Genomic DNA, 27,795 nt, shown 5'->3' on the forward strand with positions numbered 1-27,795 from the left:
GCAGTTTCGTACTAGGAACTGGAAAGTTGGGGGCACGCTGACGAGTAGTCAGGTAGGCTGCCTATCTAGAAACAAAACATATTTTCTTCTTGCATTGAATCATGTGAGTTACCCCACATAATACATACCATATACATTACAGGTCAGCGATCTAGAATACGATTGTACCAACTGTGAACTCATTGTGCATCTACCACAGCTGCGAACAGATGGATTATTGACACGTACTTTTAGTTAAGCATCTTTCCGGCCCTTGGTTATTATACATTGTTTGAATTTGTGTGGCTACAGGGGGACCCAGCGCTATGTTATGGCGCTTGCTCCCCCTGAGCCACACCCCATATATCACTGTGATTTGACATTGATATATTTATATTTTACAGGGATTACGTAATTAATCAGCATGTAGACATTTGGACCCCACTACTGGTCCATCACTAAGGTTAGTGCCCCTTTGACTCCCTAGTCATCTAAATAATATTATTTGAACATTTAACAACTACTATATTGATCGAATTCTTTTTCTAATATTAATTGCAGATAGGAAGGCCGGTACCCAATATTTACAACCTGAAGAAGGGCCTTGTATGCCCGAAACGCGTAGTTGAGAAGAGGGGACAAAAGTCATATTAACACGGACTAATTTATGTCAACTCCAATGTTGGGACTTATGTTGTGAAATTTTATTATGAAATTGTTTTGCTTCAGGAACGTTGAAGTTCAACACACATGTAAATCAAATAATGTGCTAGAAGTGTTTGTATTTTTGTTTATCTGACACAATCAGTGCAATGAATTTAAGTTGTGAATGTTAATACAATTTATACTGATGGTTTGTTGACATATAAATGGAGAAATTGTAAATCCACATTTTGGTATCTAAATTATTGGACATATTTAAGTAGCAGTATAGGACTTTGCGTCTTCCTATCAAGTTATTGCAACTTTTGTTGCCCAATTGCTGTGCCCCAGTTTATTCACCGTGTTACTGCAGTGAATCTTCCAAGTACTCATTATTTTTAGTAAAGGTAGCACTTTACTCTCTGGGAGCACCTTAAGCATTATGAAAAAGTGACTTAGCACTTTACAAACTGGTTGAAAGGTTCAAATGTAATCATATATTTAGGTGTGCATCTCTACTCTTTACTCTTCCAAACTGTTTTTAACCTGGATTTTTATATTTAAACTTTTTTGAAAATGAAGGATTGTTTTTTAAGCGATTATCGGATTTAGGAAATATTTATTTATTTTATTGGCATTTCCAAATAAATCACATAAACGCAAACCTCCAAATTTCTGCCCCAAACAACCCTTTCCCTCACCTCACTGACGTGTCAAGAGCAAGCAATAGTCCTTGGTTAACCTCCACGTCCCTACCGTAGGTTCAACGGCATCAGATTTTGCATACAAATTGGTTTATTAAAATCATTGTGTAGGAAGTCCAACACGTATTACTCATCTTATGACGACTCCTTCCAGTGCCAGCTGCTTTTGGATTTTTTTCTTTTTGGTACATGGCGCTGTGCGTCATCGACTCGATGGTATCTCTCCGCTTTCGAAGTTGTGACCCATGGTATATATAGCACGCACCACTTGCGTTACTCCGCTGGCTTTGCTTTTGGATATAGTGCGGTTTTTGTCCAAGACTGTTATTGCAAAAATGTTAAACCTCTACAACAGGCTTTTAAGTAGTGCGTTGAGCGTGGGTCGAAGATGTCGATCACCGACCTTCCCCACGTTTGCCTATGGTGCCTAGGGTTCAAGCATAAAACACAGATTGCGATTCCTGTCAGTCAATGACAGGAAAGACACTAAAGGAAAGAAAGGGGACTCTCGCTGCAGGTATGCCCCCAACCCTTAAGTCTCCATCGACGCCCATGAAAAAATGATCGTCGGATGAACAAAGTTCGGGGGTGAGTCTCTGCTGAGAAAGCGCACTAAAACATGTTCTCGCTCTTGGAGCAATTCTTGTCACTCCTCGTCGTTCAGGAAAAGATCAAAGAGGTGCCAACAATCGCCATCTTCCTCCTCCGGTTCCTCTCCCGATGCAGGGTGTCTTGCCCAGGTAGGTCAGCATCAAAGGCTGAATCGGAGACATTCCGTCTTCAGATGAACATTTTCGAAACAGCGTTTCTGGTCCCTTAGAAGGAACTGTTGAAGGGTCACGACCCTGTCACACTGTTAAGGATTTCAATCGGGCGACCCACACCTTAGTCTCGGCCCAGTATGCAGCGAACAATTCAAATGCCTATGCTTATGTTTATGTTAGATTCAATATTTAGATGATACACCACTCATATCACATCCCCTTTTCAAATACCCTGGGTCACAATGGACCATGAACCAGGCTGGTTGGTAAAATATAATATTTATTTGCAAATTAAAAGAAATCATACCATTTTTAATATGGGGCAGCAATCTCCAGTGGGGTGATAACAATAGGAATGTAAGCAATGCACTTAGTTTAACCTTCTATTGACACATTGAAAGTAAGCGTCCCCCCGATAAGGCAGTTAACCCCCCCCCCCCCCCTCAATGAGAGGCAATAAAGGACACACCCCAGAAAGGAATGAGAATATAGCTTAGCTCATGCATGACGTGTATTTGTAATATAACTGACTGTCTTTGCTATTGTACCATTAAAGGTAGTCATGGCAGCCTAGTCTGGTATGGTCGTCCAGCTTGTATGCAGTAGCAGGTCTCCCCCACCCAAGGTATTCTGTGACTCTGTTCATTAATTGCCTGTATGACGGTTCAGCATGCTCAGCATGGTCAGCTGTAGCAAAGTCTATCTCAAGGGAGGTGTCCAGGCTACTCGCGCTCTTCAAATTCTCATACAGATTTTCTATTCTGGACTCATCAGACACTAGTGTCTCTGGAACATTTGGTATTGCAAATGGTGGTGTGTGTTGGACAGAGGGTTCTGCCTCCTCAAAAATGGAACAAAGAGACTTGAAAGTGTTTTTTGGGCAAGGGCTCAAAGCTCTTCATCTCATTTGAAGAGACGTCAATGGCTTTGACGCCAAAGGTATTGTCTTTGACCGACTCGATCCACGCTTGGAGTCGGCTAGAGTAGAGGAATGGAGTCTCCTCGACTCGTGGCCTTGAGGTCTCTTGAGGGGTCGACTGTTTTTGGGCCATGCTAGAGGACGCGTGAGCTTTAACCTATTTGGACACCTTATTGGCATTGGTCGGTGTTTTGGGATATATTGACCCACTCAACGACATTGCCCCACATCACTAATCTGCATTTGCGCAAGAAACCGCAACCTGGCTCCTGTGCGCCCCAGGACCTCAAAACTGCATTTTGGCAGCAACAAAAAAAAGGGCTGCATCATCCTGCCTAGCACACTTCAGGAAGAATGGAACAAGGGGACACACTGAAAAAGTATGCCAGTGTGTTCTGAAACCTATAAATGGAATCAAGTGAGAAGCAGCATTGCTTTGCTGCAAAAGCCAAAAATCCCCTTCAAAATGAAGCATTTTCACCAATTAAAAATGTTGCATAGATGCTAATTCCATCGGTCCATTCTGAAACCACTGTGATTCAAAAGGCCCTGTCATGCCCAGGATACTTCACTGTGCTTCACCAAAGCCAGGCATAATTCCTGAGTGACAGGCCCAGTCAAACTCTTAGAGAATTCAAGAAGCAACTTCATTTTCACTTGCACAAGAACACGCGTTTATTTCTTGCCAAAAATGTATCCAGGCTCAGCAGTTCAAAGAGACTTTAACTCCCTGAGCCAGGTCAAGTATAAATGTATTCTTGCTTTAGATAAAACTCCTGCATTCAAGGAAATGACTACAGATGCAAAGACATTTTGGGCAGCCAAGGCAGCTGAAAAACCGAATTTAAAGAAAGAAACGCTAGCAGTTTTAACACATGTGGAAAAATGGGCTTGGCTGACTGAAGAAAAATTGGCCTGTTGAAAAGTAAATTGGTAATGCTTACTTAGCAATGTAAAGGGTTTATGTTAGTGGTGATAATACACACATAGGCTATCTTCTTTCACAGGTTGTTTTAATTCAAGACCCAAAATAAGAAATGAAAGAGTTTAAAACACATGGGCTGGATTTGCAAGCTCTCAGAAAAACCAGTCATTCCAGTTGACAGCCATGAAACTTCCCCAAGGAAGGGAGACACTATAAATCCAGGACACGTATTTGAAAATTGCCAGCTTGAAAAACTTTGTATGGGCTAGGACAACGAAAGTTCACACGCTCGTCAGACATTCGTCTGTGCTCCAGGCTGGGACAATAGAAGTCCTGTGACACTAACCTGTGAAGTGTAAGGGGCAACAAAACCTTCAATTAAGATGAGAAACCCCTAAATTGCCTGGAAGGAAATTATGACATTTGGTTGCAGTTGAAATTAAAGAAAAAAAATAAAAATGACCCAACAAAGGAACTGTCTTTTGGTTACAAAGACTATTTTATAAAGAAACTTTAAAGATGTTTTATCTCTGCAGCAAGAATTAGTATAAATGTAAAAAGTTTGCAATTTCAAACCTAATTTTATGGGCTTTCTTTTAAAACTTGGTAGAACTCCTTGCTGCATGGGGAACCGAAGTTACAAAATATGACAGATTACCGGGAAAGTATTAATGTTGCAACACACATCCCTGGGGATAATAATTTGCATCCGTGTATAAAATTGTATTTGTATTGCAATACAAATAATTTGCATCCGTGTATAAAATTGTGGAATTTTAGGCCAAATCTTTCATGGGGAAAATTACCAAAATGTATCAAGAAGGCAAATCAAGGTTGCACAGACTGGAGGATTGAACTGATCTGTGCTGCACATAATATGTAACCTGTGTGTATAATTTGGCAAGAGATTGCAAGTGTATAAATGTGGGTTTTTGGCAAAATCGGATTTCCAGTAAAGTAAATGTGGGAGTTTCTGGACATTGTAAAACTCACCTCTTAAACCTGACATGATTCCCTTAGAAATCCAACCAGTCGGGTGCAAGCCGGAGGGGTCCCTGACAAGACACACTTCCTGATTTTCCTGAGCCGACGTCCTGTTCCTGTACCCGTCATCTATCCAGACTCCAGATCCCAACTACAAGGCCAAGCATTGCTGATCCTGCTCCAGCAAGGCCTCAAATTCTGAAAACCACTAATCGCCCATTAACCAGGATAAAACCGTGGTACTTTTGGCATCCTGATCCAGATTGGCTTGCTGCCCCTCATTGCATGCTTCTGCCATCCTGCTATCGTGATGCCCTATCTTATCCAGTGACTAGAAGTGCTACCCTGTAACCAGTCCATGCCCAGCTGATCCTTTCTTAGACAAGATCCGTGTGGTGACCAGAGCGCCGACTGTCCAAAATCCAAAAACTAAAGTGCACTGTATCAATAGCAACCATAGAAATTCATAGAATACCTTGTCTTGCTTTGTCCTATCCCAATCTCTAAGCTATCCTATTCTGACCCAGATATCTTGTTAAAATTGTCAGCATTAGATGTGAAACCCTGCCTTTGATTCCTAGTGTTAGCGCCGATTTTCTCTTCATTTTGTTTTGCTACAATATAAACCAGTAGTGATTCTGATGAAATAAATATATTTTCCATAAAGTAAAAGGGGTACACCCTGTGAAGAGTTACAACGGCTGCGTAACTGTGGAGATTCACAGGCGGCATTCTCTTTTTCTTAGTCATTAAATAAAGTTTAAGTAAAATTTGCAATACATTTTAAAGCCGTTTTTCTGTTGCTTCTCTGCTCTATTATCCTAAGAACAAACCTCACTAGATCTTGCATAACTCACTCAATTTTCAAACTAGAGACTTAATTTCACTTCCATATTGTACCTAAGAGCTATAGCTCCACCCCAACACAAAACTGCATTGTGATCTACCATATTAACAGTTTTGGTAATTTCAGGCGGGAATTGCAAAAGTTTGCTAATTTTCCAACCTGTCATTTGCTGCAAACAGGTTTTAAAACCTGCCACTCATTTTCAAACTGTATGCTCTTGGTTATACATTGCTTGTGATTGTTTGTACTTCTACATGGTTGCTGTAATGAGGAATAATATTTGTTTCAAGGTTTCTGCACACATTCCTTAATTCATTCATCCATTTCCGAGTGTCATTTTTAGCTTTGCCAGAGTTTAACATCTGTTTTTCTCTCGTTTGTTTTCCATTTGTCATTCCTGATTACCTGCTGCTTCTGTTAATCCACTCAGAATTGATTATTTGTGGGTTGAGGGCACATTGCAGGGGGAAATTTTGATTTCAGGTAAGATAGCATTTGAGTTACAAAGTGCTCCTATTCCCTGGTGTTTTGTAGCTGTTGTATGGAAGGACAGGTCTTTAGGACCCCCCCCTGCCCTCACATTGCCCACCTACGTGAGGCTCATGACTCGTCTGCAGCCCCCCATGCTCCTGGGCCCGGGAGGCAGGGTGGGTGCGGATCGACAAGTGAGGCTGCACGGCCCATCGTGTAGCTTAAGAGACACCATTTTTTAACACACCAAGACTCCATTTTGAACACACTGCATCCAGGCCCCAGTAGAACAGCCTGCATACAAACGCTGCAGCTTGGCCCCCACTTGACTGCGCACAGAGTCCTGCACCCCTCCCTCCATGGTAGATCCGCTGAAGGCCCGTTCTCACGAGCAACTAGACGCGAACAAGTAACAGAATAAACACTCATTTACCTTCCGCAGTACATCATTGCCCTAGGAGTGACCGGACTTGCAGTTGAGGTCTGGGAAAGAACAAAAGTCGTCCCTATCAAGTATACCCCGACCCTGCGCCTAACCCCCCCCAGCGCTTGTGATATATGGTGCTCATGACCCCCAGCCTTGTTCTCCCAGATGAAGTGTTAACCATATATGCTAAACTCTCGAGTCTGTCTTATCCATGCTGCTAAAGGATGTGTGTTGAAAAGTGTTAAAACGTATAATGCAAGTCACTCATATTAAAGCGAGGTGACCCCCACCCTCCCCCGAGACACCTTCATGTTCTAAGGCCCAGTGTACGACCACTCGAAAATCCGCTTTGTACCAACTAATGTTTTGCTGCTACTGTAACAAAGGGTAATGGAAAAGCAATATATAAAATACTTATGTATGATGTGATGAAATATGTTGTATTGCATGTAAGGCACCTAGGGCATTGAGCCAGTCCTTAATAGAACCGAAATGTTAAATCAGCACATTGATTTCTTGCTCCCAAGTATGTAACCCAACCTGATACTACCTCACGTTTGTTATATGTTCACCTTTCTCATGAATTGCAAGCATAAGGCGACTAACGTTATATAATGTATGTGCCAATGAAAAACCTTCATTGTTCTGAACCAAGTAATGGAAGCACATGGAAACGGCAGAAATATGTAATTTACCTAATGCCCCCAGCCCTAACATCTGTCCTGTCTAATAGTATTTGTGCAGCCCAGTGAATAGAGACTCGCACAAAGTTACAAGGCCATCTCCCCTTCCACCCGCCAAGGCCCGCCGGGGCTTGCTGGTATTTGAACAGCACAGCTTCACCTCCCCACATTCCTGTTGGACCTGCTTCAAGTATTTACCTCCCCCCATGTCAGAGGCCATCATACAACCACTGTGTATTGCCATGGCCAGGCCATGTGAATTACAGCTACGCGGTCCTAAATCCCGCCGCCTTTTGAGGTGCCAGCTATATGCCCCCTCTGACCTAATGGTATTCCAGTTCACCCCAAATTCAACAGACCACAAAGACAGTTATCCGTCCTTGTGCAAACATCCCCCAGAACCATCATTTACTGCATCTAACAGGATAAAATGATGAAGGTAGCTTGACCCGTGGCCCCCCGATAAGACACCTGGAGCCATGAGACTGGACCCTTTGTTAATGACAACTTTACGATGATGTATGAGGAAGCCTCTTATTGCATACTGCTTTCTTGTGTCCCCACACAGGTATTTGATTGATGTGTTAGAAGTTTTACATAACAACCTGGCATAGACGAGTATGATGAATGTGTATGAAAGGCCACAAGGGCATGTTTCTAGAACCAGAGTGGTGAATCTCCGTTGACAGCCAGTGCCCCGGAGCTCCACCCCGACGAGCCCAGCTGACCCAAGCACTTTGTGATGCCACCACGTGGATCCCCACCAATCATGGAGCACCGAGCATATAGACAACATAGTAGCTAGACGTCTCCATCCAATCCCCAGGTCTATGTGGCCCCTATAGCTTAGCTCATGCATGACGTGTATTTGTAATATAACTGACTGTCTTTGCTATTGTCAGACAGAGCGCTCTCGGAGTTTGCAGAGTCCTTTGCATGCCCTATATCGATTTAGATAAAACTGTTTAATTTCTACCGCACTTGGGAACGGCGTGCTTCACAGCATTAATGAAAAATTATTCATTATTACTCTCACCTCCAATACAAGACTGCTTTGGGAGTGTATCAAAAGATGAGTACGTGGGAGGACAGTCCATTCGAAAAACAAATTACTTATCTCTGGTAATGGTCTTTTGACTGGATGTTCTTGCCACGTATTCTCCTCGCCCCTCCCATCCTACCCCTTAGGAAAGAAGGGTAATACACAGAGATTCTGCTAAGTGCCTGGTCTTTAGACCCTGTGAAAGCCGGTGTTCTGGTACCAGAGGGGAGGGGGGGGGCTAGGAACTCGAGTAGCGGGCCTTGGGCATGCTATATATGCCATGGGTGAGGTCTGCCTCGAAAGCGGACGGAGGCCGCCGAGGAACATCGAGTTGACGATGCACAGCTCCCACTGCTGGAAAAAGAAATCTGAAGCAGCTGACGCTGGAAGGAGTTATCATAAAATGAGGAATTTGTGGGAGGAACATATAGTCGAAAGAACTTTACCAGGGTAAGAAATGTATTCTTCTATGGAATGTCTTCCACTGGATGTGGGCACCGTCCCAGAGAACAGGTTATTTGGCCGTGTTCTTTCTCGGTAGAGGGGTTCCCAGACCTTTATTTTATGTTTAGGAACTTGGGATTTCACCCTAAGATACCAAAGGTAATCTAGACGTTGACACCTTGCTCACTGTGCTTAGAGAGGCACAGATTCACCTCACTGATATAGCCAGACTAGGCTGAAACACGCGTCTGTGGTTGCTTTTGGTACTCTATTTCAGAGGAGAATTGCCTAGCATTTAGCTACTGGGATGCCCAAGTTGTTGGGAGCCGACTGATATGCAAATGGATATTTCACCTCTGTGAAAAATACAGTGAGCAAAAAAGTGGTTGTAGACAGTGGAGTGGGTCCTTACTAGAGACCAAGTTTGGTTGTGTTTCTTCTCAGTCGATGGGCTCCCAGACCTTTTTTTGAACATCTCAATATTATGTATGGACTGTGACGAGGAAAAAAGGGACTTGGAAAGTAATGTCTTTCTCAACTGGTAGCTGTATTAATACACTAAAAGACTGGAAAAATAGATTTGCTTATCGATAAATTGGGCGCATATGACCTGTTGTAGAGTGAGCATGTTTTTGTTTTCCGTCAGAATATACTTTAATGTTTATTTAGACACTGTGGTATTGTACCATTTGTCCAAGAACATACCAATTAAATGGTTTTGGCCTCTTGTTTCGTTCTGAGAATCTGCACCACATATTCTAGATCATGCAAACTCCTAAAATAGTTCTGACACTGAAAAGTTGCATTTGTCTTTTTTCCTTTGTTTTCATAGATCCTCACGATGAGAATAAAATTGGAATAGATGGAATTCAGCAGTTTTGTGATGACCTGACACTTGACCCGGCCAGTGTCAGTGTTCTGATAATTGCATGGAAGTTCAAGGCAGCAACACAATGCGAGTTCTCGAAGCAAGAATTCATAGACGGAATGACGGAACTTGGGTGAGTATGTAATTTGAATGGGAATTTCGTGAATATTGAGGCCTGACGGTATGTGTGAAAACTTTACAATGAGTGAGCAAACGTTTAGTTTATTTTTTTTTCATGAAGATCATTCTGTTTTAAAAGAAGCTTCCACAAAGCTATTACGAAAGCTCTGCTTCATAATATACCTTCAGTGCTGGCTTTGAAACTAACCTGGTCGAACATGGTTAAGGCTCTAAAGAGGTCAGTCAAATTAAAGGTAGTCCTGGCAGCCTCATTACCAATATTGCCATACAAAGAAATCTATTAGTCCAGTTGGATTTCATTGTCCTTCCATTACAGGTTGTGTTGCTAGAAGTGAACTGTCGACTAGTGAAGTCGATACATGGGTGTGAAATTCCTTTAGTCTCACTCCCAGGACCGGTTAGATTTCATTAGCATATTGTCCCCAGGTAAGGAAGACAACAGGCAAAGCCTGTTTAGATTTTTTTTGGACTATCGGTGTACTCCCTTTTAAGAATTGCATACCTGAGAGAACCAGGTGTGTGTTGGTGATACTGCTGCATGGCTCCAGCAAGTGTGTTGGTTGCATTGTGGTGGGAGAATTATTTTGCAAGCGTGGGTAGGATTGTCAGAATTCTCCATATTTCAAAATATGCAATCAGTGTCCTTCAACATTGGAAGTGATGTTCCAGCTGCACATGCTCTTTAGAAGCCATTGGACAGCGATCTGATCATGGATCACCACAGCATGAAAAGGCCTGCTTTTATACTCGGTACAAGCTACCACTGTCTGGAACTCCCTCCCATTAACCATCTGCTTCCTAGAGGACCACCTAGCCTTCTGGAAGACAATCAAAATCTGGCTTTTCCCCTTAGCACCCTCGCACATTTATTCTGGATCTCACGCCCAACTCGCGCACAACCCGCCACTCACCCACCGTCGCGGGGATATCTGGTGCACAAGAGGTGTCAGTAGGTGGAAAATAGCACTCCTTCCAACGCTAATGTGATTCGCACTGCATGTCGAAGTCTAATCTGCTTCAGTCCTTCACCTGGACCCTTGTGTGGTGCGTCCCACAGAATACAGTGGAGTCCCACAAAATATTCAGTCCAGCTGTCGCATAGCCTGAATCTTTGACAATTTGACATGGCACCCGTCCTCACTCCCCTGTAATATGGGCTGCTGTTGGAGACCTAGCAATTCTCTACCTACCTTCGATTTTTGGATTTAAATGCATGCATTTGACCTCTCCTTTCTTTGCTTTCAACATAGACTGTCTTCCGAAGGGCTTTTATCCTAACGGCGCTTGAAGGCCATACCATTGGCAGCAGGTGCTATACACATCACGTAACATAAGGGTTTGTTCCGGTGGTGACAGTTATGCTACTATATTTTTATCCATTTAAATGCGCTGCCGTTTTGCTCAGACAATTCATGCACTATATCCGTTTTTTTATTTAAGTACACATTATCTGAGGTAGTGGTCATGATAACTAAAGCAGTGTGGCAGAATTGTGGTAATAATGTAAAGCTTAGTTTATCATTCCGCATACCCCATATGACTCTTCCAGAATACAACGTTTTCAGTTTCATTATTACTGCCCAAACTTATCAACTTAACCTTAAAGCTCAATGTGCTGCTTCACTCCTCCAACACCCACCAAAATGAAGCAAGATCGAAAATGCCTAATATTCACCAACTGCAGATGATTGCACTGATGTGCTAGAAAGTGTGATCTGGAAACTTGATTTTGGTATTTTGATAGGTTTGATAGGATTTAAAAAAAAACGAAAATGCTAATTTATTTTCCTCAACATAGCTTGGGTACTTAATTGTTTTGTCCAAGTTATACATAGAGATCCGGTTCATAGAACAAAATCATGCTGTTTCATTTATTTCTAAGCATCCATCTGTATGGTATATTTGACAGTCATCAAATCTAAAGTAGCATGTTGTGTCTGTGTCCCATATTTAATATATTTGGGCCACAGTGTTGCAAGTCATTTACAAGTATTTCTTTTTACAGGATTTATAGAACATCTTGTTGTTTTGGAAAAGTAGATTTTCAAACTATTCCACTCCCATGCCATAAATTGTTTGAGAGCTTGTAGTCCAGGCTTGCAGCCAAAAGCAAGCTTAAGAATTCTAAATAAGGATTCAGTGATTGACTGAATTATTCACTATAGTGCAACAACTTGCATACATTATGACAAAGATTGGAGATTGCTCACAATCCTTTTATTCCTGTCTATCAAAGGTGGAAGTTGTTAATGGCATGTGAATGGTTGTATGGACAAATGGGACCATAGGAGCTGTTGATGAGTTTTCCTGCTTTAAATACAGATATTTCATAATGTATACATTACTGTGTAACAAAGTCATAGAGCTGTTCTCGAAATGGTGTTCTTTAATGGTTGAGAGAGTGCGAACATTTCACCACAACTAAAGTCTCCAAGTGGAAACGTGAAGTTTTCATGGTTTCATGAATAGTGCAGACCCCGAAATTCCACATTAAATTCCCTGCTAAAACCATATTCCTTTGGTGTCGATCTTAATTGGACACAATTTGCGAATTTTCATTAAGAAAACAAGGGCTGGGGACAGAGCAGGCAATCCCCCGTGAAGCTTGCACACCGCCAGCTCTAAAATACGCACCCAGGGACAGTGCAGATTCTAGAAAAACTGGCAAGTCCCATGTGAACCCATGGGTTGGGGCTATGTCGGAATGGTCTAGAAATCCCTCTGGGGACTGCCCATGGGAGGAAAAGCTTCATGCACGCACATCTTTTTGGGAAACTACATTTCCCAGCAGTGCCTGTAGTTCTTTTTGGTGCATTTCTTGCCGAACCCAGCACAAACGCTCTGGCGCGAAGGGGACAAGCCGGTCTGTGCCATTCCATGGCCGGACGTGGTTGGGTGGTATCCCTCTCCAGTTAGATGGAGCTTCAGGAGGTTCTGGAGGCAATTGCTGCAGCGAGAAATATTTTCATCAATCTACCTGGAAGCAGGTCCTTGCCCATGATTGTAAGTACCTCCACCATAACTAAGCATATGGAGTTTAACCCCCAGCATACTCAGGATGTTTCTTTTACACCACCAATACAGCCCCAAATACCAAAACTCCTCCAAATGGAGGAAGCTTTCTGTCACGGCTCCCCTGAACGGCATGACTCGGACACGTCAGTCAGGAAACTGCGTGAGTGGCCCTTAGGTGCAGTGTCATCAATACTGCCCTCATTTCAGTACACCCAAACTGAAAAAGTCACGCCAAATCCAATACTGGCTAAAATCCTTAAGAACAATCATAAACTAGTGTGTTAATACTGCCACTAAGGCAGTTCATAACACGTTATATAGTAAAAGTTCTATGCCCTTGAAAGAAGAAAGTTTGGCCTTTGACTGAGACATTCCTGTCAACCAGTACCCAAAATAATATCTATTACAGAGCTTAAAATCTGCATGCTTAACACTAGATCTTTTAATAAGCATGCTCTTTGTATTCATGATAGGATTGCGGAGGAGGATATTGACATATTCTGCATTACAGAAACATGGTTAAAAGAACCAATAGGCCTACATGTGATATTGCAGTACCTGTTGGATATGCAATATATTTCCCTAATAGAGAATCAGGCCAAGGAGGAGGAGCGGCAGTCATTGCCAGGGATTCGATTCCCCTGTTTCCAGGTAAATCCATATGTATGGGTAGCAAAATCTTACACCTTAAATACTTGCCGACCGGAAACAGCTGTCTCAACCTACTAGTCGTATATAGACCTCCCTCTAGCACTCCCGACTTTAATGAAGATTTCTCCCACCCTTTTAACCTTCTCAAAGGCTCTAATTGTGCCGAGTTGGTAGTGGGTGATCTCAATAGATGGTACGGTGACCCAGCAGATAAAGATGCCATCAACCTAGAGAGACTATTAAACAATCTTGACTTTCATGTTACCAACAAAGAACCCAGAATGAAAAAAGGACATCAATTAGACTGGGTAGTGACTAACAACTTAGACACATGACTATAAGACAGAACCATGTATTTGGTCAGATCACTTTAGTGTCACTTTTCAAATTACCCCTCCAACCTTCGGCGATAAAATCCAAAACCCACACTACAATAGCCCAAAGGCGTTTTAAAAACATCAGTTGGGTACATTTAGAATCTTGCATAAAAGAGGTTAATAACATCAAAGAGGAAGACTTGTGCGAAGGCATGATGACCAACCTACTAGAACACCTTAAGCAGTTGGTTGACCAGAATGCTCCCCTACAGTCTAAAACTCACAGATCAATTGCTAAACCTCTTACTTGGTTTACTAAAGATTTGCTAGAACAAAAAAGGGGAAAAAAGTTAGAAAATGTATAGAAAAAAAGCCCTACAGTACAAGAAAAAATGGAAGAATATAGTGCAAAAATATAAGATAATTGAGGCAAAAAAAACAGTACTACAATAACCAAATTACCTCCGCGGGTAATGACACAGGCAAACTATTCAATATCCTGAAGTCTATTGAAAAGCCTAAGGCCATTTCACCCCCCTTCATCCTGTCCCAACAAGATTTTGAGAATACACAACATGCATTTTTCATGAAAATTGAAGCGGCTAGAAAGTTAATTACTAAATCCCAATTAGATCAACCTAAAAACTCAAATCTACCTAGAGAAGAGGCCATTGACAAAGTTAACATTTTCAACTTCTCTAATATTACGCCAGAGGAGATGAAAAAAACACTTGCTACCATGAAGCCAACTTCTTGCGCTGAAAATATTCTTCCAGCAAAAATGATCTTGGACAACTCTGATCTCTTCTCACCTATACTATCCAAAATTATTAACGCTTCTTTTAGGGACCAAATAGTCCCTTGGGACATAAAAAGGGTTACTGTTACTCCACTGGTTAAGAAACCAGGTCTGGATCCCAGAAACCCTTGTAATCTCAGGCCAATTACTACCTGTAATTTTCTTTTGAAAATTATTGATATGATAGCCCCTCAACAATTACAGGCGCATGTAGAAGCATCTGAATCTATTCATCCCCAACAGTTGGGCTTTAGGCCGGCCCATAGTACTGAGACGGCGATGTTAGACCTTCAGGCAAAGATGCTCAGTATTATGGACAATGGGAAAGCCGGCCTCCTGGTCTCGGTGCGGCCTTCGATCTTCTAGACCATGACATTCTCGAAGTGGCACTGAGTAAAACAGCCAACTGCTCTAAGGCAGCTAAGGGGGAGATTATGTCATTTCTAAATAATTGGACATATCGGGTTCACTGGGGTGACGCATTTTTGTCAAAGAGAAATCCTCTGTGGGGTTCCCCAGGGAGCCAGCATGTCTCCCCTGTTGTTTAACTTGTATCTTAGATTTCTCTGCCTTGTATTGGAGCAGTTAAATGTCTACTTTACGAACTACGCAGACGATACTCAGTGATTGAATTTTGTGGAGATTATAAGAAGGTTAATGAAAATCATTTACCCCAGCATTCAGCAGTGGATGGGTCTGAATTGGATGTGTTTAAACGGAAAGAAAACTGAGTTGATGGTCTTCGGTTCCCAGCAGGTCAGAAACTCCCTTTCCCCAGAATACAAATCTTTTCAGATAGAGAACACACCGATCAAGGTCCTTGAGAAGTAAAACGCTCGGCATAATGGTGGAAGCATCATTAGGACCCGAAGCACAGGCGCAATAGACCAAAAAAAACTTGCGGATACCATTTTAGACTCCTTAAAATCATCAGGCCCTATCTCTCAGAGGATAATTGTGCCACAGTGGCTGGGGCAACCATCCCATCTCGACTGGATTACGGAAATGCCTTGTTGGTAGGAGCAAACAATAAATGCATTAAAGCCTTACAGATTATACAAAACAATGCAGTCCGGATTTAAGTGCATATCCAAACGCCATCATATTAGCAATTTCAGGAGAGAATTGCATTGGCTTAGAATAGAGAATATAATTCAATCCAAAGCCCTTCCCATTGCACATCGCTGCGTTTACAAGGATTATAGATCTCTTAGATTAGCCGGCCCTAGTTGAGGTTTGGAGACTGAAGAGCCATGGACTCTGGGGAAGCCTGCGCACTGTATTGGCACCATTGTGTGGGAGATATGTGCCACCCAGGACTACATATGGAGGAAGAAACCCAGTTGTAAGTAGCCTACCCTCATATAAAGTGGAGAAGCCTGAGCCCTGAAACAGGTTGGATTGCAAAAGCTAGCTGACCAGTAGAGCAGAGGCGATGCTAAACTGGATGACTGATGAGACGAAACCATGCATCTGAGGAATAATGATTGAGACGAAGACATTCCAGCAAGTTGGTAAACTACCATTGTGATGCAGATGAAAATAATCTTAATCGGAATTTGTGACGCTGAAGCGTAATGATACCCTTGAGCACTGGAAGTCCTTTAGATCTGACAACTTTGGAAGCACTGTAAGAGAGGAGCCATTATAGGAAGAGGAGGTGGCGAAGGATAAAAAAAGAAGGGAAAGGAAGCCGCGTTAACTAAACAAGCCTGCCATGGATTCCCCCTAATCCCCCCCCCCCCCCACGCCCTGGCCATGTTAAACCAGTCCGAGGAATCCACGCCATAAAAATGTCACTCAGGATGCATGCACAAGGGTGGCATTGACAAATGTGTGCACGCCTCTTGTCGGCCATCATCTGATCTCAAACATGCATGGCAACTGGATCATTGCCAACTTTACAAAGGCGCACACCCATTGCCGGGATCAAAATTAAGATTTGATGAGCAGGAGCTAAAAGCAGCTTCTGAGTATCCAGCATTAACCAGTGACCAGGAGCTACCAATGAGTAAACAGAAACTAGTAGATAGGGTTCCGCAAATCTGACCTCCACATAAGATGCAAACATATCACTGTCGATTATTTATGACCCCTTTTGCTTTGGATTTCGTATAGATTTATGTTAATGCTTATAATCTAGATTGTAGCAAGCGCAGATAGTTACATGCACATAGGTGTTTGTTCAGCATCAGTTGGCCTGGGAAACCAAAATTATATTTGAACAATTGTTATTGGTTTTTACATAGAACCATTCACATTTACAAACCATTACTTGACCACACACGTATACAACCAGTTCTCCAGCATGGGGTCTGGCATGGATTCACATGCTCATGAATATTCCCCGTCGTCAAGCTGGGAATCCTCGGTAAAGAAAAAATCAGTATCAGTTTCGTTTCTGGTCTGTCTTTCTTAGTAACCAATCACTGGTCTCTGGGTCATACTGCCCCCAGCCAATGACTGCCCTCTCCCTAAGCCCCGCCTCTGGCAGCCATACTCAGATTTTTACTGCACGCTCAAGTGTTGGGAGTCCTCGTGTTTAGCTCTCGAGCTTTTGCTGCGTTTTCATGCTTTTTCAAAGAGAATTTCTAATTTTTCGGTCAAATAGAGCCTCAAGCTCCACCGTCTCTACATCTGATTAACGGGGATCCGTGTCAGATTTTTCTACGCCCCTCAAGGGTGAAGATTTTGTCGAGTTACGCTTCTTGGAGGAGTCCAGGAGTTTCTGCGGCCTACCCGAACATGGCCCAGGATAAAGCAAGCTCGACGCCCGGAAAGCTGTACAGGGTTTGCCCTGGATGCCAGCTGCAGAATGTGTTCAAGGAGGACGAGCACTCGAAATGTCTCTACTGCCTTCATGAGGACAAAACGCACGTGGAGAAGGACTGTTCGTTTTGCGGGAACATGTTGGAACGGACCATCAGGGACCGACACCTTCATCTCTCCAACTGGCTGGAAGGAAAGAGCCCGTCAGGTGAGAAGAAGTAGTAGTCTGAGCGGTCTTCTAAGTCCTGTGAGGGCGCCCCGGCGAAGGGGGCCAAACAGAAGGCCAAGCACTGCGAGTCCGCAGGCACCGGGAGCAACGAATGGTCGGGCTCCTCGGCTGCCAGGCAGGGCGCATCCTCCCCAGCGCCATCAACCACGAGCCAACGCTCTGGCTCAGGGAAGAGGAAGGCCGAGAACCCGGCGAAGCTTCTAGAGAGGCCCCAGTCGAGCTCAAAGGATCTGGCCGAGGGGGAGCGAGGCGGGGACCCTCCCCCCAACGTGAAGGCCACAGGCACGCATAAGGTGGCAAAGGCCTTGATTCACCCGGCCAAGGCCTCTATCGAGGAAGTCGCAGCGGCCCTGGCGCAGTCTGTGGAGGCTGCACCAGTGGAGGCGACCTCGGGGCCCAAAGTCTACCTGCCTCCGCGGAGGGAAGCCTCTTTCAGACCCATCGAAAAGACCTCCGTGAAGACCCCGGCGGAAAAAGAGGGGGGGGGGCAGTGGCTATTGTGGACACGGACATAGCATCCGAGGAGGAGCTGGTAGAAGTCTTAGAGGGCCTCGACGCGGGTGTCGAAGAGGCCCGTTCCCACGGGAGGGATCCTGACTAAGGTGACTACGAGAGCGACGGCGGCACCGGCGAGGGTCCTAGTCACCCGTCGCTTCCGGAGCCTCAGGACAACTCGGCGGCCATTTTGTTGGCAATACAATCGTTATGTTCGGAGATAAGGACGAGATTGCCCTTACCACCGATGGAGGAACCAGAACCAGGCTCGACGGAGGAGCCAGAGCCAGTCCCGGCAGGATGCCCCCCGAACAAGAGAAGACGGATCCACCCAGCCCCGCCTTTTCAGCCGTTGCGGCCTACTCAACCTTTGCCCACGTCCCCCTTCCCTGGGGATACAACGGGAACGGACACGGCCACGGCGGGTACTGACGACGACGGCAGTGACGGGACGGAGCTCCCATCGCCCCCAGCCCGGACCTCCCTGCCCGACTAGATCGGATCTTTCCATGCAATGATCGCCAGGGCATCCAAGCTTTTTCAGCTCTGCCCCAAAGAGAAGGAAGGTTTCCTTTGCCAACGGTGCGAGGCCAAGAGGCAAACAGTCCTCGCCGTGTCTCTGCTGGATTACATCTGGGACGAGGGCCTCACCCTTCTCAAGAACCCGTCTACGACGCCTGCCAAGAGGGATCGGTACGAGAAGAAGTACCGGGTCCCCGATGCGGCCCCTTTGTGCCTTAGGGCACAACCGAACCCTGACTCGGTCGTCTCAGCAGCGGCCAAGAAGAAAGCGGGGGAGGGGGGGCATCGGCCTCAACGTCAATTTCCCACCGGACAGCGAAGGAAAGAAGCTGGACGCAATAGGACGACGAATTATCTTGTCGGCGGCAACAACGATTAAGGCGGCCAACGCCCTCGCGATCGTGGCCCGCTATGACGGGGAGTTATGGTAAAAGATCGCCCCCCTGTTGGACTTCCTACCGGACGACAAGCGGGCCGAGGCCCTGGGGATCTTGCAAGAAGGCGAAGTGGCGTCGGACCACGCCATTACAGTGGCAACGGACATTGCCGACACCGGTTTCCGTCAGCTAGGCAACGGCGTTTGCCTTGGACGACGAGGGTGGCTCAAGGCGACTGATTTCCGCCAGGACGTACAAGCCAAGGTTTTGGACATGCCGTTCGACGGGAACAATCTGTTTGCGAAAACAGTGGATGAGTCCCTCCAAGCCATCAAGGCGGACACGGAGACAGCTAAGGCCCTACGTGTTCTCCGGCAACGAAGGCCGTCCTTTCGGAGCACCGCAGGCAAGCATGGTGCCTCCAAGGGATTCGGCGGTGGCTCGTCTACGTACCGCCAAGCGGGCCGCTCCTCGTCGCAGGAAGCCTATAGGGGACGAGGCAAGTCGGGTGGACCCCGCCGTCGTCGCCAGGGAGGCCAAGGCGGCAAGGCGTCCTCCAAGCAAGATTGAACCGACCGTGGTGTCGTGGCCCCCACTGAAGCACCCCGGTGGGAAGCCGGCTGGTGAAGTTCATCAGCGTGTGGGAGTCCATCTCCACCGACCGTTGGGTGCTGGACGCCCTGGCCCATGGGCACGCCCTCGAATTTCTAAAAAGGTGCCCCCGAATTCCACCCGTGGCCAGGAAGCAAAATCACGTCCCTTAACTGCTATTGGAGGTAAGGGCGATGCTCAAAAAAGGTGCCATCGAGCTCGGCCCGTAGAGGCTCTGGGGCTCCGGAGTATACTCCAGGTACTTCCTTGTGAAAAAAAGACAGGAGGATGGCGCCCCATCCTGGACCTGCGACGACTGAACAAGTACATCAAGGCACAGAAGTTCCGGATGGTCACCCTCCAGCACGTGCTGGGACAGCTGGAGGAGGGCGATTTTCCTGTCGTTGGATTTGGAGGATGCGTACTTCCACATCCCCATTCTAAATGGACACCGAAAGTTTCTCAGGTTCGTGGTCCAAGGACGGCACTACCAGTTCAAGGCCCTCCCGTTCGGATTGAAGTCGGCACCCAGGGTGTTCACCAAGTGCCTCACACCGGTGGTGGCGCGGCTGCGCCTGCAGGGGATCCACGTCTACCCCTACCTGGACGACTGGCTCACCCGAGCAAGGACAAGGGAGCTCGCCGTAGAACACACAGCAAAGACCGTCCAGCTGCTCACAGACCTGGGATTCTCCATCAACTTTCCCAAATCCCACCTGGACCCGTTGCAAGTCAAGTCGCACTGTTTCTGGGAGCCAAGCTCGACAGAGTGGCGCATCTGGCATCGCCGTCAGAGGAAAGGACGAAGGCCATCCTGGGCAAGGTGCAGCGTCTGCTGGCCAGACGTGGCCAGGGTGAGGTCCATCAAGTCCCTTCTCGGGATGATGTCCTCCTGCATATATCTCGTGCGCCTGTGCAGACTTCGGATGCGCCCTCTGCAAGAGTTCCTCGACGCCCGCCGGATCCAAGCGACGAGCGGCTTCGAGGACAGGATCCCGCTCAATGAGACCTTCCGAAGAGCGATCCGGTGGTGGGGCTCCCGCGCTCATCTGACGGCGGGCACAGACTTTCAGACCCCATATCGCCAGATAACGGTGACGACTGATGCCTCCCTGGAAGGGTGGGGATCGCACACCAGAGAACTTCACGCGAGAGGCCTTTGGCTCCTGGAGGAGAAGCCGCTCCACATCAACATCCTGGAGCTCCGTGCAGTGTTCTGGGCCCTCAGGTCCTTTCTCCCGTCCTTCAAGGGCAAGGCGGTGAGAATCTTCACCGACAACACCACCACAATGTTCTACATCCGGAAGCAGGGAGGAACCAGATCCCCAGCCCTCTCCAAGGAAGCCCAGGATCTGTGGCATTGGGCCGTCGCCCAAGGATTGTTTCTGGTGCCCTTTCATCTGGCAGGGATAAAAAACGCCATTGCCGACTCACTCAGCAGGGAGCTGGGGAAAACCGCAGATCGACCGGTTCACGACGAACGCATGGGCGATGCTTTCTCGTTCCCCTGGAACGGCCTGTTCCTATATGCGTTCCCTCCGTTGCAGTTGCTGCTCCGACTTGTCAACCAGCTCAGGAGGTCCCGGTGCAAGATGATCCTCGTCGCACCGGCGTGGCCGAGGCAGATCTGGTTCCTGGACCTTCTGGACTTGTCAGCATCCCCACCAGTCAAGCTGCCGACGGACGCGGATCTTCTCTCCAGAGAAGGAGGCGCCATACTTCATCACGACCCGGAGTCGCTGAACTTGCAGGCCTGGCTCCTGCAGCACTAGAGTTTGGAGGGTACGAAATCCCGGCTGACTGCAGAGAGGATCTTGCAAAGGCCAGGGCGTCCTCAAGTGCTACGGACATAAGTGGAAGAGGTTCTCTGTCTGCTGCCGTGCACAGAAGATTAACCCTCTACGGATTACGGCCCCTCTAGTGCTGTCACTGGCCAAGGCTGGACTGGCTCACACCTCGATCAAGATACATCTGTCTGCGATCTCCCGATACACCAGAACCACAGGACGGGTGTCCTTGTGGTCCCATCGCCTGGTGAAGGAATTTATGAAGGGACTGTTCCGATCGTTCCCACCGGTGAAGGCCCCTGCCCCGGCGTGGGAGCTCAACGTGGTGCTGACCAGGCTCATGGGGCGCCATTCCAGCCCCTGCATTCGGCACCGTTGAAGTTCCTGTCATGGAAGACTGCGTTTCTTGTGGCCATCACCGCCGCACGGCGAGTGGGAGAAATCCAGGCCCTATCCTGCAAGTATCCATACTTGACTTTTCACGACACAAGGGTGGTGCTGAGGACGCACCCCTCCTTTATGCCCAAGGTGCTGTCGGACTTCCACCTCAACGAGCCCTTGGTGTTACCTGTTTTCTTTCCATCGCCTTCATCGCCGGCCGAGAGGACTTTGCACTCACTGGATGTGGCTAGAGCGCTGAAGTTCTACGTGGACCGCACAAAGAGTTTTCAGAAGACATCACAGCTATTTGTGAACTTTGGACCTGTGAACCAAGGGAAAGCTCTCTCGAAGGCTTCCATTTCCAGATGGCTCTCCGGCTGCATCATGCACGGTCATCGGTTGGCAAACCGACCGTTGCCCGGCCATCCGAGAGCCCATTCGACCAGAGCGATCGCTGCTACTACAGCGTTCCTGTCTGGTGTTCCCTTGCTGGACATCTGCAGGGCTGCTACGTGGAGGTCGACTCACACCTTCACGAGATTCTACTGCGTCGATCGGGGCTCCATGGAGGAGTCCAGGGTCGGCCAGACAGTGCTGTGCAACCTGTTCGCCTGAAGGTGAGCCTGGTGAGGAGGTAAGAGTTGCTTAATATTGAGTTTTTGTAATGCTTAATGTTGATCCTTTTGCCATCTCCCGTAGTTGTGCATGTGTGTACTGCTATGTATTCTTGTATTCATGAGCATGTGAATCCATGTCAGACACCAAACTGGAGAACAACAGTTGCAGGTAAGTAACTTGTTCCTTATAGGCTTTTTTTCCCCCCCTCCCAACTTGGCCCATTTCACATTCCATCTCCTCTATCCCTTTCATCTCACGGTTGTTCTAAGACTCTCCTCACACCTGGACTTGCCTCCGAACTGGGCTACTTGCTCCGAGATGAACAAAGTAGCAACCAATTGCCTCCAACCCACTGCCCTCTGAATCTTCGTCCCGCCCTCTTGTTTCTTGCCACACAACTGTTTCTGCGTTGGCCCATTTCACTAGATCTCTCCACAATCCTTGCGCGGACGGTCGTGTCCATGCCTTCCAACTCATTGCAATCCTGCATTTAGCCGGTATATATCCTTCAATCTACTAGCATGCTTGGCTCTCCTAGGCCATGAGAACCCACCCAACAGACACACCCACGGTGATCCCACATCCAGATTATTTTTTACTCCCGCCATTATGTGGGCCTCTTCTTCCCAGAATTTACTTGCCTCCACTCATGACCAGAACATATGCATCATCTCCAAGTTCACCATCCCGCACTTCGGGCACACCTGCACCTCCGCCCGATTGAACTTCGAGTCACATATAGTTGAATCTTCTGAAATTGTGTGTTTCTGGACACCCATTTTTGCTATCTTTGGACTCTGCCCCACATCCCGTCCGACATGGGTTCTCCCACCTCTTCCTCCCAATTCAGTCTTATGTGAATTTCCTCCTTTCCCACCTTAGTTATCATAAGCTCATATATGCAGGAGACCTCATGTCCCCCTTCCGCCATGTCATAGAATGTTTCTATGACTCCTTCCGATTGTGGGGCCATTTCCGCTCCCGGCCACTTTCATGATCTTCAGGATTTGTGAATGCGATCTATTGTCCCTGATGTAACCCTGTGTCCGCCACCAAGTCCTCAAAATCCTTCGTCTTCCCTTCCACAAGTACATCCCCAACTGTCGTTATTCCCACAGGCTCACATCTCCCCCTGATGTTCAGCCTAACCTGGTCATCCACCACTTCCAGCGCCACCAGTGGTATTTGCGGGGAGCCTGGAGTAGGATTGTTCATCATTGGGCAAGACTTACGCCAAACCGTATTTCCCAGGCGCAATAGTAGATGCTCCCTATCTATTTGTGGGTTGGGTAGCCATATTATCTCATTCAGGAAGTACGGTGCACTTTCTTCCCGTAGCATCTAGATTCGGGTGTCTGTGCCTCTGATAGCCATTTGGCCACAAATTGGAGCTGACTAGTCAGGTAATATACTTTGAAATTGGACAATTTAATACCTCCTTGTTCATATGGGTTCTGCAGTTTCCACAATGCTACTCTATTCCTTAAATTATGCCAGAGGAATCCCCTACTTATGCCTTGCACTTATGCAAAAAACTTTTTTGGTACGACGTACGGCATATTCACGAAATAGTGTAGTAGTCTTGGCAGTACTACCATTTTTAGCAATGCTGCACACCCCATCATGGATAATGGTAACCTCGTCCAAAATGCCATGCTCTTCTCAATTTTGGTTATCGCCTTCTCTGTGTTATGCTTATGTTCTAGCGTAAGGTGGCGATAAACATCTATCCCCAGATACCGAAACGTATCCAATTCCCATTTTATTGGAAGTACCGGCAGCCTGTGTATGGGCTTCCCTACGTACTCTCCCAAGGGGTATAAACTCGACTTCTTTGGATTAACGGTTATGCCCAATAGTGCAGCAAATTGTGCCAGCACATCTAGTATAATCTGCAGATTCTCTTCCGGGTGCTGAATGTACAGGAGTATATCATCGGCATACAATTAAATCGGGTGTCGTTCTCGCCCAGTGCTGATACCCACCTCTCCATATTCCTCACTCAGATATACCGCCACAGGCTCCAGCGCCAATATAAAGAGCATCGGAGACCATGGGCATCCCTGTCCAGTGCCCTTACCTAACTACCACTGCTCAGAGATAATGGAGCCCGTTTTGACTCTCCAACGGTGCACTGTACAGCATCCGTACCCATTTAATATATGTGGATCCTATCCCATATTCTTATAGGGCTGCTAGCAGCCAGGGCCACTTGCTTGGGAAACCAAAAGTAGTTCCTGGTTTCATGCAAACTAGTCTCTTGTAGGCTATAGACTAGTGCTAAATGGCTCTCAGCCTCCCTCAATTTCAAAGCCGGAATTGCCTTTTATAAGAAGAGTATTTTATGAGATGCCTACAATCCTTGCAAGGTAACTTGGCAGATTTACAGACATGTCTGTTCTCCTTATCTTTCTGTCCTCGTCTCTCCTATGATCGCCTCTTTTGTTGCTCACTTCGCTCATTACTCTCTCCCTCTCGATCCTTGTCTACCCCCCTCCTCTCCTCTCCCTTCTTACTTGCAAATTTTTCTAAATACCGATTTTTTTTTTTTTTTTTTATTTTTATTTTTTTTTTGGGTTTGATTCAGGTTTACTGTTTTGCTTCTACTGTTACATGTTTTATGTGTTACTTGCTGTTAACTCTAAAGCGCCTTGAATTAAGGCGCTATATAAAACAATACACATTTACGAGCAGATGTAACCTTCTTCGGCAACAGAATTAATGAAGTAGAGCGAATGGTTAATGACCTGGTGACACTGGTACCGAGGGCCACAAATGAGTGAGTGGCCTACAGCAAGCCCATGCAGTTTGCAATGCCAAACGCGAAGAACCTGAAAACTGATTTAGATGAGGCAACATACTCCTGAGATTCCAGAAGGTTACGAAAGGAACCAATCTCGAAGATCTCTTGAAAGAACTGTTGATAATGTTGCTCACAGGACAACCATGAAGATTGATGGAGAGCACCGCGAGGGGTCAAACGGAGATAAACAAGTGGGAGATAGGCCAAGAGACGGTGTTAAACTTCATTAATTCTCCATCAAGGAAAAGCTTTGAGTGGCAAACTCACATGGCCAATTGGACTTTCACAGTTTGAAGATTTGTCTTTCAGGGTGTCTCCAATGCAACCCTACAGAAAAGGTGTCCTTTACAACTGGGGACCAAGCAGCTAACTAAAGACTGAGTCTGATTCAAATGGTCTGATCCCAGTAGCGTACAGTTTGAATGGCAAAATCAGACAAATAGAGATCAATGCATTAGAACAAGGATGTACACTGTTGTAGGTGTAAATCCCAGGAAAGCATGACCCTGCTGTGATGAGGAAACCAACAGCATCAAACAGGAATTATGGAATTATGGGCCTCAGTAACCAGGAAGAAGAAACCCTGTACACCAGGCCCAACTGGAAATAATAAAAAAAATAACTTAAGGGGTCTGGAGTAAAATGATTACGGACCTTCAAAAAGAAGAGCAGGGAGGTGTTTACAGAAATATTTGGTCATAATATTGCAAGCTGACCCTTGTGAAGGCATCATGACGCAAGACATAGACAACAGATTCAAAGTTCAAAATAAAACACTTTATTAACTTAAATGTCAGCATGGAAAAAGGCCTAGCGTGCCCTATGCTAAGGTGGGATTTTCCTACCTAAATGGAACTAAGGAAAGTCTGAGTCAAACATTTCAACTTAAAAATCTGTCTGCGTCCAAAACCTAGACTTGCCCTCACAACTAGACCTATACAATAAGCAAGGATGTCAGCAACCAAAGAAACACAGTTCAAAATAAAATTCTGAATTTCTTTCAGTTCGTAGCTACTTTTGAGCTCCCTTCCCCAAGTGAAAACATTTCCACAAAAAGTCTCAAAATGACCTTTCTTGGGTTCAAGGTGATGGTTGTAAGCAATCCTCTGGGTTCGGTTCGCTTCCCCAAGTTCCAAGCATTACACTTCAAACACAAAAGGGTCTTGAGGATCCGTACTCAAGACAACAAGTGTAGTTCAAGAGTCAGGGTTCCCTTTCCGAAATCTATGACCGCACCATCACAATGTCCTTGCCTTCTTATAACTGTCACACTTGCGCCTTTTTTCATAAACTGTTTTCATGTGGACTTCTTGGCTGTTCTCTTTATTTCCATGACCCAAAATGCTTTATTTCCTTTCTTTAAATAATGTTTTACTTCAGGGTATCTTTTAATTCTGCTGTCACTATGCATGCCTGCCGTTTGAAGCTTTCCTTCAATCCGGTATGTCTTTTGCTCAATTTTTAAAGTTCCATTCAGTTTTGGGAAATTCAACGTGTAGTGACTGTAAAGACCGGAGAGGGGGGTCTGCACTTCCGCTCTCTGTATGGGAGAGGGGAGTCGGAGACCCCTGCCAAGATTCTCTATTATGGTACCGTAGTCGAGCAATCAAGGCCTAGCTTCTCAGGAGGTGATGCAAGCTGGTTCTTAAGTACAGTGTAGTCCCCAAGCTCCCACGAAGGAATGTCCACACACTGTATTGGTTAAAACAGTCTTTATATAATTAATATTCAAGGTCATATACACAATCACGATAACTCACTTTGTACTCCGAAAATCAACAATGGTAAATATATACAATTCTAACGTGGTACCACTAACGTTATTACATCTCCTTAAAGTGCATACGGTCTGAGTGACACACAGATCAAAATAAAGAGGAAACCAGCAGTAGATCGAGGAAGGAAACTAAAATGGTTGAGCAATAGGCAGAATACTGGTAACTACTGTTAAACACAGCTCTGTGTGGAGATGCCCCCCCCCCCCCCAACTGGGCAACCTGTAGAAGAAAGATACAAGCCCAGTCCATATATTGTTCCCACTAGACTTTCCAATAGTTCTGCAACCGCAAAGTACCTGGCGTAGTAGTGTTCCTCGTCGGGGGAATCGAACAGGTTGAGCTACGACGGTGAAGTGGCCGCGTCGTTCCTAGCGGTGCTAGTTGACGGGCAAAGCGTAAACGTCCTGCAAGGAAGAGGCATGCAGGGCACCTCGGTGTCGATAGTTATGGACCGCAAAGAGTTGAAGAACTGTGGCCCAGCAAGGGCGTCGAGTTGTCGGCGTCTCTGTGGTCTTTGGGTGGCGGGAAACCTACCGGTGGATGCTCCTTGGCGCGTCGACGGTCAGGTCTTCTCCGGCAGTGTATTTCGGCGACGATGCGGACGAGAGCGTCCTTGGATCAATTAAGTTCTTAGGCAACGGGAGCACGGCGGCTCCAGTCGCCGACGGCGGTCGATGACAGTGGCGGACAACAGTCCGGGCGCTTCTCCTTGGAGTTCCGCAGCAATCCCCGTATCGGGTCGGCAGCCTGTCGAAGGTCTGTCTACCGGGGAGCTTAGGCAAAGATCAGCTGTGCACGATGGTCCTTCGTAGCTCGCGAAGAG

At 46.2% G+C, this 27,795-nt stretch overlaps 1 protein-coding gene across 2 annotated transcripts in view; it reads left to right on the forward strand.

Annotated features, from left to right (window-relative positions):
• DCUN1D1 (defective in cullin neddylation 1 domain containing 1) overlaps positions 1–27,795 on the forward strand; it is a 660,034-nt gene that overhangs the window by 268,188 nt on the left and 364,051 nt on the right. For both annotated transcript variants that reach the window (XM_069618653.1, XM_069618654.1), the window contains exon 3: positions 9,664–9,832. In XM_069618653.1, the coding sequence (XP_069474754.1) occupies positions 9,664–9,832 (169 nt within the window). The remainder of the gene's footprint in view (positions 1–9,663; positions 9,833–27,795) is intronic.

The sequence above is a fragment of the Ambystoma mexicanum genome, chromosome 10 (assembly GCF_040938575.1).
Source record: "Ambystoma mexicanum isolate Mex_15411 chromosome 10, UKY_AmexF1_1, whole genome shotgun sequence".
In the NCBI taxonomy this organism is placed as follows: Eukaryota; Metazoa; Chordata; class Amphibia; order Caudata; family Ambystomatidae; genus Ambystoma; species Ambystoma mexicanum.